Genomic DNA, 12,355 nt, shown 5'->3' with positions numbered 1-12,355 from the left:
TCTCATCCTTCAGTTTCTTACCTCGTGTGCCCACATTTAAGAACCTCTGTCGATTTGCGACCTCAAACAATTTTTTTTCTCCGATGACATGTGTGCTTGGAACTTCTCTATTAGCTGAGTCACCGCACAAGTGCCCTATAGTTTACCATCGGCAATAGTCATTAGTTAGTACTCGCGCACTTAACTCACGCGACAGAGAACTGCCAAGGGACGTCCGTCTGCAGTGCTGGGCAGATGTCTCTTAGCTGCAACTTTGCCGCTGGAGCTTTGCAGGTCTCATGGCTGCGGATTCTTCGCAATAAATTGAGGTATGTTTATTGCAGTGCTTAAAACCAAACGGCACGGAGGATTCCCGACTGTAAATTGTATTACATATTTATACACAGCACCGGGACCATATGGTAGGCCGGCCGTACAACAACACGCCACGCGTGTGCAGAAGAGCTGTCGTGTGCTACAGGCAGCCAGTGCTGCGCTCACGCGGCCTTTTAGTTCTGTACTTTATTCGGGGTCGGTGAAAGGCGAACTGAACCGGCGTACACAAAGACAGGAAAAGCCTATTCAGAGAAATTAATGAAGTCTGTGCACACAGAGCATGCTATCAAATATTGCCTACGAGGAGTCGTATAAAAACAAGGTAATATTACATGTTCGTAGAAACTGCCCAACTGATTATCAAACACGAAGAACGAAAATCGTGAATAAAGCTAAGCTACCGATAGACGGTAAGATCGCTGGGAGGTCGTCGACAGCTCCTGTTTCTTATTTACTGAATGCCGCTCCTTCGTTACACCGGGGTTACATATTTGACCACAGTCATCAATACTCCGTAGCTAATGCTCTATTTTTTTCTTTAAATCTGGTTGAAATTTCTTAGCCTCCGGTTAAGTGCCAGCCAAAGTTCAGTTAATCTGCGCTCGGGAAACAATTCGGCGGGACCAGTGAACCAGTTTCGCGCCAATACTAAGCCGCATCTTCCTTCAGCTAATTAGGTCACGCCGTCAGCAGGCAGTGCCTGCTCTTTAGGATTTGAGGATGCCGCTCCGTCGATAGCTCAGTTGGTAGAGCGGTGGACTGTAGAGGCATTGAACACAGGCATCCATAGGTCGCTGGTTCAAATCCGGCTCGACGGATTTCTTTTTTCTCTCTACGTATACTGAATGTTATTTTTCTTTGTGATGCAGCAAGAATTGCAGGCGTCGTCTCTCCTCATAAGTAAAGGTTGTCATATTCTCCTGGGCAAAAAATCGTCTGGCCCTCTTCCTAAACCTCGGACTATCCTTAATTCTCAATATTTAAAGCGGACTGCCTCTTGGTGCAATGTTCTTCCCGGTTCAACTCACTACAACTCCAACGCGACCCCTCCCCCCCCCCCCCCCCACCTATATGCCGATATATCAATCGCAGTGTCGTGGCGCAGCCCACGCGCACAGAAAGCGTAGGAGTATTGTGACACTTCACGCACAAAAAAAAAAGTTGTAGCTATTTTTTCTTGGCGAAAAAAGAAATTCGTGGAGGTGCTGGGTATCGATCCCAGTACCTCTCGCATGCTAAGCGAGCGCTCTACCATCTGAGCTACACCCCCGACGTCATCCGTCGGTAACCGAGTGGCTACCATATTGTGCTTTTCGCGTGAAACTAGGTCGAGGGAAAGCGAACGGCGGAGGTGAGAAGGGGAGGGGGGTGAGGAGGGGCGGTGACCGGTTGCCGCAAGAATCTCGCTTCGCATATTAAAGGGATTGTCCACCGCTCGGAACACGTTTTTGGATTGCGGTGGAGATCAGACCATCGTCTGCCACATTGACTTAACGAGTATGCTTGTATTTCATAGACTTGTTTATATATTCTTAACTTGGGTCTGAATGTGGGTGCAAAAATAACATGTGGCTTCGTTTGACGGTGAAACAGTTTCGTATATCGGTGTAGAGTCACGCAACCAAACACTATTGCAGGGTGAGTTCTTTTGCTTGGATAAAAAAATGTATTGCCTGATGTATTTTCAGGGCGTTCTGCTAAGTTTCTTTGAATCAGACAGCAATTTGTTTCTAATACCTAGTTGAAGTTATTTCATCTTCAGGTGGTGAGAAGCAGGTGATAATGTTGTTTACACAGTTGACTGTTTGGAAGATCGGACTAATGAACCCTTTGTCTTTTGTTATTTTTTTTAGCGGAGTATGTCAAATGAAGAAATGACTTTCGCCTGAAATAAACGTGAGGTCTAACGACACTAATTCATCGAAGCTTAATTCCCGGTAGTTTTGTGACTGCTATAAATGAAACGTTGACTCCCCATCCTGGCTTTGCGAATGTGGGCATTCAGCGAGGCTGTGCCAGTACCACCACTACAACTGCTGAAGGGAGTATGCAAAGTTTTAATTAGCATACGCATGCTCGTTTTCCGCTTGTTCGTTATGGAAACCTGCGCTGTTCTGTGCATCCTATGCGGGATACCAATTAATGTATGCATTGTTCGCATCGCATTGCTTAGTGCTTCTCGTCTCTGCATTATGATAGGGATGAGTCATTGCACTTTTCTTTGGTTAGGGGCGTATGAGCCATTGCTGATTTTGATAATTTCTGCTCACAGACGGACACGATAGGCTAACTATAGGCTACAAGCTTCACTATAAGAAGGTCACTACATTCTAGCTTACTTTAAATCGAATGGCACCGCATCCTAAAAAAAGTGTAAGCTTTGTGCAGGAGAGAAGCTCTGTTTTATATTAGTTAACTTCACTAGATAAAACGATTGCAGCGCCCGCATCTCCAGTGGTAGCATTGCGCCCAATATACGGAGCTTTGTATTAGTGATTCCGCACGTTCCCGTCCAGCTACAACTATGGGAAGACTACGGGGTGGAGACACTTGCACGCGAAAAAATAAAAAGCACGGCAATACACAGACACAAGCCTGCCTCACGAGCCCAAAACAAAACAAAAAACACTGGGAGAACCGAAAAAAAGAAAGCACTCCCAAAGCATGCTCACCACGCCATGCACGCAAAAGGAAAAATGAGGTGAAAGAATGGTGAAACAAAAGATTATATACTGCTTGCGATGTTTCACGTACATGGTGCAACACACGGTCTAACACAGCTTGGCTGTTTGACCATCTTCGCGAACTGGTCGGAGCGGTCATTTTTTTGTTGTATGTAATGGTTAACTTGGTCTCAAATATGGAGTTGGTCAAGAACCGTGCTTGATATTGTGGTTCTTAAGGTTTGGTTGGGCCATCATGTGCCATACTGCAAATGAACACACCATCCAAAAGAGCCCCCAGTTTCTTCCTTTATACTGGGTACACAGGGTACACATATGATGAGCTATTCACGGAGTAGCCCCTCATAATGTCGACATGGCGTTCACGGGCAAAAGTATTTTCGTCTTGAAGTAATCCACTGCGTGTAACCGTGGCTTCGCTGCCTTGGCCACGCTCATTCAGGAGAATATCTCGGCACGTAGGCGCCTGTTTGTGCGACTTCTCCACGAGGATATATTTGTAGGCGAAGCAAAAAAGGTCCGTGGGAAGAATTATAGATAGTCGGACTAGATGTACCAGATATAAAAAGCCCCACCCTATCGAAGTGCGGACTGAACTGAAAAGGAAAGCAAAACAACAAAATATGGTGGTAGGACAATTAGTAAATCTGGATACGGGGGGGGGGGGGGGGGGGGCGGGATTGACCTGTCACATATAATTCTCCGATTCATATAAACACTTTGTTCGTCCGGATAGAATACATACCATGCTTTTTTTATCTGACGCTCTGTCTGAAACAACATTAGGTGTTTAGAAAAGGTCACTGCAGAAATTGTCGTATGAGTTGGTTTAAGTGGTTTGTGTATGGAAGCATTTCGAGGCAATATCACAATCTACGTTGTTAGAAATATTTCTAGCCATTAGCAATCAAGAGGGATTAAAGCCTCCTAAAGCAGCTCCTCTTTAGATTGTGCGATGGGACCAGTGCTGGCGACGACGACGACGACGATGATGACGATGATCTATTAGCATGCCATTAGAAACGGTGCAATGAAAAATAGTCACCTAGCGGGCTTTATTTAATCCGGTATACTAAAGATGTTTTTTATTTGAGCATTTTGTGCACATCTCCTTATTTTTTTTTTCTCTTCCTTAGAACTTCTACAGCCTACATACATTGTATCGCTACCTACGCCTGTTACGTATATCCCGTCCTCTAAATCTCCTCCCTCTTCTCTTTCGCCAAGGCTCCAAACGTCTCTGCTTACTGGTGGATGCTTCCATACACTCTAAATCCATACACGTCGGGAAGGTGTATGTAACATTCGAGTCTCGCTGGTGAATACCATCGCATTCCATTAAGGTGTGCTTATTTGTTGCCTGATTTTTCCTGCAGAAGGCACATGTCTAATCTTGCTGGAAATATTTTGTGCGGTATCTTTGTCTGCTTAACCAACCTGCTCGATCCTCAAACAGCAAATCCCTGCACTTTGAGTTATCATGCAGACTTTTCCTTCTAATTTCTTTCTTTTCGTTCTTTTAGATCTGCAAGGTCTTTTTTTCTGTTTCCGTTCTTTGCCTACAATCTACTAACTCTGTTTTCCTCACTTTCATTCTCATGACTCCAGGTTGCGTCGTTTCATTTTCAACTGCCCTGTACTTGTTTGGCAACTTTGTCTGGTAACTGCAGCTGGAGATACTGGGCACGGTAAAGGTGACGGCGCGCCCTCTGTATTTTGAATTTGTCGCTCTCCGCCTCGTCACCTATGTTAACGATTTAAAGCATTATTGTCTTTAAGGGTCTCTGAAACCGTTTTGCCGCGCGCAAAGACACAGAAGGTATCTCTAAAGGCATGCTTCTTCACAAGAACTTCGTGTCAGCACGCTAAGATAGAACAGGTACGAGTGGCTAAACTTAATTCTCCTCTGGACCCATGGTATTCCCCATCAACTATGTCCGGCGTCCTTCGGGCAGTCACACAAGCCTTGTCTATTTCCGGTTTACTTAAACCGAATGTGTTCGCGCGTCTCTTTCCTACGCAGTTATTCTCGTTAGGGCTAAGCTACATGGCGCGAACTTTCAAGACGAACTTTGCACGGCGAACCGAGATGTGGCGGCACGACGCGTAGTGTTCCCGGCATGCGCAACGTGAAGCCAAACGAGGCAGGCCGGGAATTCAGCGCGTTGCTGCAGCGAATGCCCGAATGTGCAGTGCAGAAGTTAGCTGTTGCCTATGTTATTTCGGTTTGATAACTGACCGATGACATGTAAATATCTAGCACGCAGGTTTACGGTTCTTTCTGTATTACGCTCGCAATATTTCTTGGTAGCCGTCAGAAACAAAAATAAACGCTACCGCAGCTAGGTTACAGCTTCGGCTAACGAGTAAATGTGTTCAAATACGCTCTTTGTAACCTTTCCTTTACTCTAAAAATGAAGAAAAGTGATTTAGAAAAACGAAAACCTACAGTGACCCCGGTAAGCGAACTCACACTGAGTGCAAGGCAGAGACCATCCCACTACACTGAAGTACAACTCAACATGACGGCTATCTGACCGACGTTTTCTCCCTTTGTAAGGCACCCTTGGCAGTGCTTTCTTTTTCCCGATCTCGACCTGTTAGGGTATTTTCCTGCGGCCATTATAAGCCCATTATACACAACACATGGTTGTCTGACAATTGCGGAACCTGTGGCTGCCGCCTCATGCATCTTCATTCTCAACACTGCGGGTAACTGCTGTGTTGATCAAGGAGGTTGGTGATGAGACACAGACGTGCAGCGCTCGCGTCTTGTACAGCATTCTGTCGCTGAAGTTTATTTTACTAACGCATTTGAAGTGCAACACGAGCATGGTATAGCGGGAATACCATTCATGCTCCTGACTACAAAAAAAACGTCGCTGCACCTATTTTCATTGACAACTCCGCCACTCAATCGGCTGCCGTCGCCAGAGCTGTTTTCAGGAGCAAGTGGGCCATCTACTTGAAAAAAAAAAATACGCCTATAATGATTGCATTGGTGTAATTATTTTTAAGGTAACACAGAGTACTATGCATATGCACGGTATTAAAGCTAAGCGTAATGCAGCAACATGTTTATTACATTCCCAATGACCTAGCGTGGGCAGCCAATGGGATCGATCGGCCGCGTGGCATCACTTACTCACGCTACGTAGCTTGGAGAGGGCGGCTGAAAACACAAGGAAGCGCCACTGCTGCGATCGTTAGTGATGAACATGCTAAATATTTATAAAGAGTGGCACGCCTTCGGCGGAATGTCTAAATATCTCCTAATGATACGAAAGACCTACCCTACCAACTCAGTACATCTGTACGCAGTTGGTGGAATCGTTTCGGAGTGCCTGTAAGTGTGCTTCAAACATATTAAGGCATATTAAGCAAAAGCGGATGGCCCGGCATCGCGAAAATATTGTTGTGGGAACCTAGCAATCCGGGCCACTTGCAATACTTCTGAAGCAGCCGGCGTAGTTGCTTATTTGAAACAGAACTGCGCGGTATTCACGCGGACAAGCAGGGAGACGCGACATGGACCAGCGCTCGTCCGTGTCGTTCCTCCCTTGTTGTCCCCATGAATACCGCGCTGTTTTGTTTCAAATAAGTCTTACCAACTCGCCCAAACGTCTGTTTTAAGTAGTTGCTTAGTTGCTACGGTGTTAGGCTGCCAAGCATGAGGTCGCGAGATCGGATTCCTGTCACGGCGACCCCATTTCGATGGGGGCGAAACGCAAAATCACTTTTCTACTTAGATTTATGTACATGTTAAAGAACTCCAGGCGGTCTAAATTTCCGGAGTCCCCTACTATGGCGTGCCTTATAATGAGATCATGGTTTCGGTCCGTAAGACCCCATAATTTAATATTCTTTATGATTCTGAAGTACAACTTCAAGTTGAGAACGGTGTTTGATGACAGCGGCAAGAGCTATGGTCGAATTGGTTTGGTACACGTCATGTAGCATGCTGACGACGACAGTAGCTTCGTGACGACGATGGAATGATAGCTGGAAAGATGATGACGACGCAACGACGAAGCCAGTATGACCAAAACGGCGCAGGGACAACGGACCCACGACAGCGGACGGCGATAAAGACAACGGCTCGGCGTTTGCGCCTTATCCCGCGCTCGTTTAGTCCGCGGATGCCAGACGCTCCTCCAAACATTAGCTTTAAAATCATGCAGATCGTTCGCTCCGGTGCACTGGCAAGTTGAAACGGTGTATTTGCCAAGAGATTCGCAGCGGACTCTCACCCATTGTTGATTCGGACAACGAAAAAATAAAGTGTTGCGGAAGCCGATCGACTCGGGCCACTTGCAATACTTTTGAGTTATACTGTGAAGCTGGTAACGGTGTTTGTAGATGGCGGCAAGTGTTATGGTTGACTTGTTTTGTAGACGTCATAGGAGTGTAACTACAAACAGCATTTCGACAAAGAAGGCCCCTCACAACTCGGCTGCACATGCACAAGTCGCCCTTTGCAACAGCATCTTTGTTACCGTCAGAGAATATTCAGTGGGCAAGCGGCATGTCCACTGAACCAGTTTTGCGCCGATATTTATATAGCCACACCTTCATTGAGTTGACTGGGTCACACAGATGGCGGCCACTGCATCGTCTTAAAGAGCCGCATGGCTATTTCCGTCGATAGCTCAGTTGCTAGAGCGGTGGACTGAAGAGGCTCGCCCGCCACCGACATTCATAGGTCGCTGGTTCGAACCCGGCTCGACGAGTTCTTTCTTTTCTCAGGTCTTTTGTTTTCGTTCGGAAATGACTATTTTTGCTAGAAAGTGATCACCGCTCAGTTCTCTGTGGACGGAAGCGCTGTCGCTCTGCACAAACCACCCGCCTGGACACCACACACTGTCACGTGTTGTTTGACTTGCATTTCACAATCTCTTGGGCACTTGCACTTAAAATGCTTGTTGACTATAAGGCCTTGATCAAAAATATAGGTGCAGATTTAGCAGCAAATGCGAAAGAAATCCGTTAGCATTACATCACACCGCTTTGAGGTCCCGTATCATTGGCTCACTCGACACACGTCATATTTATATAGACTCTGACTCACCACAATGTCAGAGTCAATCTATAGCTTCAATCTTGCTTTAGCCACTACCTTAACGCATCGGCTTAATCATAGATTTTTTTAAAAAGCTCGATAGCCTGTATGGGGTATAAAGTGTTGGCCCATATATGGTATCAGTGTCCGGCAAGCGCAAGTACAGTGGCACGGGTGCCTAGGTTCGTTCACGCAATAACCCCACTTAGGTCATTGACCATCTAATCAGCAAGGCTTTACCTGGTGAACACGGTAAAGAAATTGAAAGACTTCTTCGGGTACATGGCACTCCACTAGCGAATTGAAGACCGTATTTGACTGATTCATAACGTTCTTGCACAATGGCCCCCGGATACCTAATGCAAAACCTTTCAAGCATTTTTCAATCATTAATTGTCGAAAGCACTTTCTTTAATTATCCGTAAACAGGTAAACATATAGTAATTAGCGGTTTGGTTACTGCGTCAGCTCAGTATTTTGGAGTTAGCAACTGACTACCTGCGTTTTTATGATACATCTCGTCTCGGTGGTACTTTGGCCGCATTTTACACAGCGTTTAAGTAGATTATTTCTGTTGTATTCCTGAATATATATTGGCAGCCGGTGTAAAATTTGCCGCGAACTTCCGTAAAATGTCGCTCTTAAGCAGATGTCGACAAACTGAACGGAATTCACTCATATTCACTCAGATTTTTTTTAAAATCACGTTTACTCGGACTCATCAAAATGACTCTGGCTCACCTTTGAGTGAAAGTCACATTCAAGGGTTGGTCTGAGTCAATCGACTCATCAGTGAGGCTGAGGTCTTTGCTTCTAAGTGCGGATATATAGAAATGAATGAGTGGTTCTCTTAAGAGTTAGACCAGTCAGTGAATTAAGTTATCCGTTCTTATGTTCCAAAAACATGACATGATGTAGACTTTTTGTCAAAGGGCGTGGTACAAGACAAGGAACGGTAAGAGGGGGACGTAAGCAACCACTCACTTCCGGTCATTGCAATCAGTGGTTTGACGTCAAAAAGTTGGAAGTCAGCGCTTGTCTACGTCCCTTCCGTGTTTTTTTTTTTTTTTGTCATTTGTCTGGTTTCGCACTGTTGGGAAGATGTACAACCAACAAGCCTTTTCTCATACGCCACTGTAGTTTACTTTGGCAGCGAATTTATTTGAACAATTTCAAGGTCTTTAACATGCACCTAAGTCGAAGTTCACGAGCGTTTTTGCATTTCGACCCCATCGACATACCACCGCTTCGGCCGGGAATAAAACCTGCATCCTCGTTCTTAGCAGCACAACGCTATAGCCACTGAACTAGCGATGCGGGTCGTACCAATCGTCTTCTCAAATGGTGACACGGCATTTTTTTGAAGATCTTGTAGGTGAAATTTTGGTACTTGAAGCTTTGTTTCATACTAACATGTTATATATACTAACATGTTATGGCTAGCACGATTCTTGAATATTCGTCCAGATTTTACAAGTAACTTGTAATGCTTTACGCAGACCTCGCACAAGAATTTGGTCTTGTCTGCAACTCTTCTTGTTTTCACTTCAAATGCTTAAAGGCGTATACCCTTGGTAAATTCAATGTTCCACTATCTTAATGCTCTATGGTTGCCTCGCAAAGTCTGCGCTTACCCCTCCTACCGCGAACGTAGGCTATCGCAACGGTAGCTAAAGTTAGGCTCTTCTCGTTGAAACCACAAACAACTGTAAGAAAATATTGACAGGTCCGAGAGTGAATGCTAAGCAGTAAAAGATGCGTTGAGAGATTTGGCAGTCCTATAGCATTTCAGGCCGCCATTTGCTTTCACACAAACAAAGAAGTCTGCTGCCAATGATGTCCAGCGGTAATTATTTACAATGGCGCCGTCGCTAAGCGTATTACTAATGTCGGCAAATTGTAGGCAGTTTTGAGCGTTAAATATCATAATGGAAGCGCAGGAGACAAAGGAAAAGGAGAGGCATACTTCGCGAGGGTCCTTGCAAAAGAAAACATATCGCTTCATTATCACGAATCGAGTATAGAACAACGCTCATTTGTGAGTCACATTTAACACCGAGATTAATCAAAAAATCCTGAAGCCTTCCTTTTTTTCTTTCAGGTATCCAAAGCGGCGCATGGGCTGAATATGAAACCCAGTTACATTTAGATGGCACACGTGCACAGAAATGGCTTTTCGAGGGTATGTTTGGTGCTTGGTATGCTTAAACGCGCATACGTGTCATAGACTTCCAGCTGATGTGGTTAGCTCTATTATTCGTGTACAAATTACCATTTTTGCCAATCTCCCTTTTAGCGTCCTCTGCGCTCAGCGCGTGTTTTTGTTTTCTTATGTTAAGACTCCTCGGCTTACACTCAAATGATTAAGATGCGCAAGACGAAATTAAACTGAATCAATGCAGGACACGGGTCTTCATTCCGCAAGTGCTAAGTAGCTTTTATTGAAAGAGGAAGGAACAATGAGCTCGCATGCATCGGTTCAATGTTAATAGAGTACAGTTTTCAGCATGAGACAGTGCCCTTCTGGGCGGGCGGTGTTCATGCTATCGCATCCTCTGCTGTGGCTCAACAATCATCGGCAGGGGGCTTGCTGTGTGCAGACAGTGCCTTGGCGTAGGGACTCCAGATTGGCCAGGGCTTGAAGCGATCCGAAACCAGGTACTCCTTGAGACCCTGCAGAGCTGCGACGCGCTGGCAATATTCCTGGAGGGCAGGGTAGCCCTTCCGGAATGTGCTCGGCCCGAGCGTTTTGACCACCTAAGGAAACCAAAAGTGGCAGGCTGCGCTATACTAGATGTCCCCTATTTGTGCAGTGCATCTCATTAGTTCAATAAAACTGGCATCGCACGCTTTTGGTAAGCGCCGGATAATAAAAGAAGGAACATTGCTATTAAACATATGCCGTTTTACAAGATTTACGAACCAGCCGAAATGAACAAGCTGTTAATTACAAGACCTTTTCTGCTTCGTGCCCTGTCCATCTTGCATGACGACAACTGCAACATGCGTTGTTAAGCAGGCACCCTGCGATATGACGCATGCATGGCAATATGCGAAGTGATGCATGGCCGTGCAGGAAACTACGGGCCACGTGCCTGCTTCAAGGAGTGGTTACGAATGGCGAGACGTTCCATCGAAATGTTGTACTGGCAATCAGAGCTAGAACTTCGCGTATCGACAGCATCGTCGCATATTCGAGATGCCATCGTCGTAATTGTGTTGTCTTCACATGTACGCTTTCAAGCATCCTTTGTCTTACCGTCATCGCCATACCATCTTGATCTTTGCATCGCCGTCATTTCCACGCCTTCATACCGTTGTCGTCACACCACCGTCGTCACGTCATCGTCGCCGTACAGTCGTCCTCATATCATTGAACCTACGTCGTCGTTATAATTTTGCAATAATTTAGAAATTGCTAAAACGTGGGAATATAGATCTCATTGTAATCATGGTGTCATCTACACGCCTTTGTCGTTCGATCAGTATCATTCCTTCGTCACTTCATTGTACGTGACGTTGGCATCCTTAGCAAGCGAATGCCATTGCAAAGTGGGACGATATCAGAGTATGTGGCATATGGCCGAAGTAACGATAAAATCACAATTACCATTAAACATGTTGACTAAACGTCACTTCAGTAATATAGTCTGTAGCTGCATAGTTTGACTGCTCTTCACATTACCTTCGACTGGCATAGTGAGATGAGTTCTGCCGTAATTATTATTATTATTTTATTTTATTTATTTTGAAACTCTGCGTCACGACCCCCTTGTCGCGGTTGGCCCTATGTGTATATGTCTGCTTACGCCAACATTTGCCTGAGCTGCCTCGTTCGGTATGGCCGCATTCCTTTGTTTCGCCATTTACGGATAAAAAATGCACTCAAAGGGCACAGAAATCGACAGCACATCTACATGTATATTAAAGTTTTGCATCCATCCATCCATGTACATGTACGGATGGCACCAACGCAGAGGTACTACTTTGTTGACGAGCCCCGGCGATCATCACCTTGTCGTTTACTTCGCGAGCTGCGTTCTATGCATTGTAGTATCTCTACCTCTTTCGTGACGAAAGTACGCTCGTCTCGTGGTTGTTCTGGTGGTGGTGGTTCCACATTTACGGCGCTTAACCACTAAGGAGGATAGGCCACCAATTAGGCAGCAGGATGTATAATGACACATATTAGAGCAGCGCTGGTAAAAGAATGCCTTCTCCACTATTGTGTCAACGTGTCGAAAAAAAATCCCGAAGACAGTACAATGCAGTCCGACCTGCGTCGGAAGTGAAGCAG

At 45.4% G+C, this 12,355-nt stretch overlaps 1 protein-coding gene and 3 non-coding genes across 4 annotated transcripts in view; 2 read left to right on the top strand and 2 right to left on the bottom strand.

Annotated features, from left to right (window-relative positions):
- The first annotated feature begins 1,043 nt into the window (after window positions 1-1,043).
- Window positions 1,044-1,133, top strand: TRNAY-GUA (transfer RNA tyrosine (anticodon GUA)). The gene is given in 2 exon segments: window positions 1,044-1,080; window positions 1,098-1,133. It is a non-coding gene; the product is annotated as a tRNA-Tyr (tRNA).
- Window positions 1,134-1,512: 379 nt separating this feature from the next.
- Window positions 1,513-1,585, bottom strand: TRNAA-AGC (transfer RNA alanine (anticodon AGC)). Its single transcript has one exon. It is a non-coding gene; the product is annotated as a tRNA-Ala (tRNA).
- Window positions 1,586-7,637: 6,052 nt separating this feature from the next.
- TRNAF-GAA (transfer RNA phenylalanine (anticodon GAA)) lies at window positions 7,638-7,729 on the top strand. Its single transcript is given in 2 exon segments — window positions 7,638-7,674; window positions 7,694-7,729. It is a non-coding gene; the product is annotated as a tRNA-Phe (tRNA).
- A 2,752-nt stretch (window positions 7,730-10,481) lies between these two features.
- Window positions 10,482-12,355, bottom strand: part of LOC126522325 (glutathione S-transferase B-like) — a 129,802-nt gene continuing 127,928 nt past the window's right edge. The window contains exon 4 of the mRNA XM_050171054.3: window positions 10,482-10,815. Coding sequence (XP_050027011.1) covers window positions 10,624-10,815 — 192 coding nt within the window. The 3' untranslated portion in view covers window positions 10,482-10,623. The remainder of the gene's footprint in view (window positions 10,816-12,355) is intronic.

This window comes from Dermacentor andersoni, chromosome 6 (assembly GCF_023375885.2).
Source record: "Dermacentor andersoni chromosome 6, qqDerAnde1_hic_scaffold, whole genome shotgun sequence".
Lineage (NCBI taxonomy): Eukaryota > Metazoa > Arthropoda > Arachnida > Ixodida > Ixodidae > Dermacentor > Dermacentor andersoni.
Note: the sequence above shows the minus strand (reverse complement) of the source record. Positions and strands in the feature narration are given on the sequence as shown.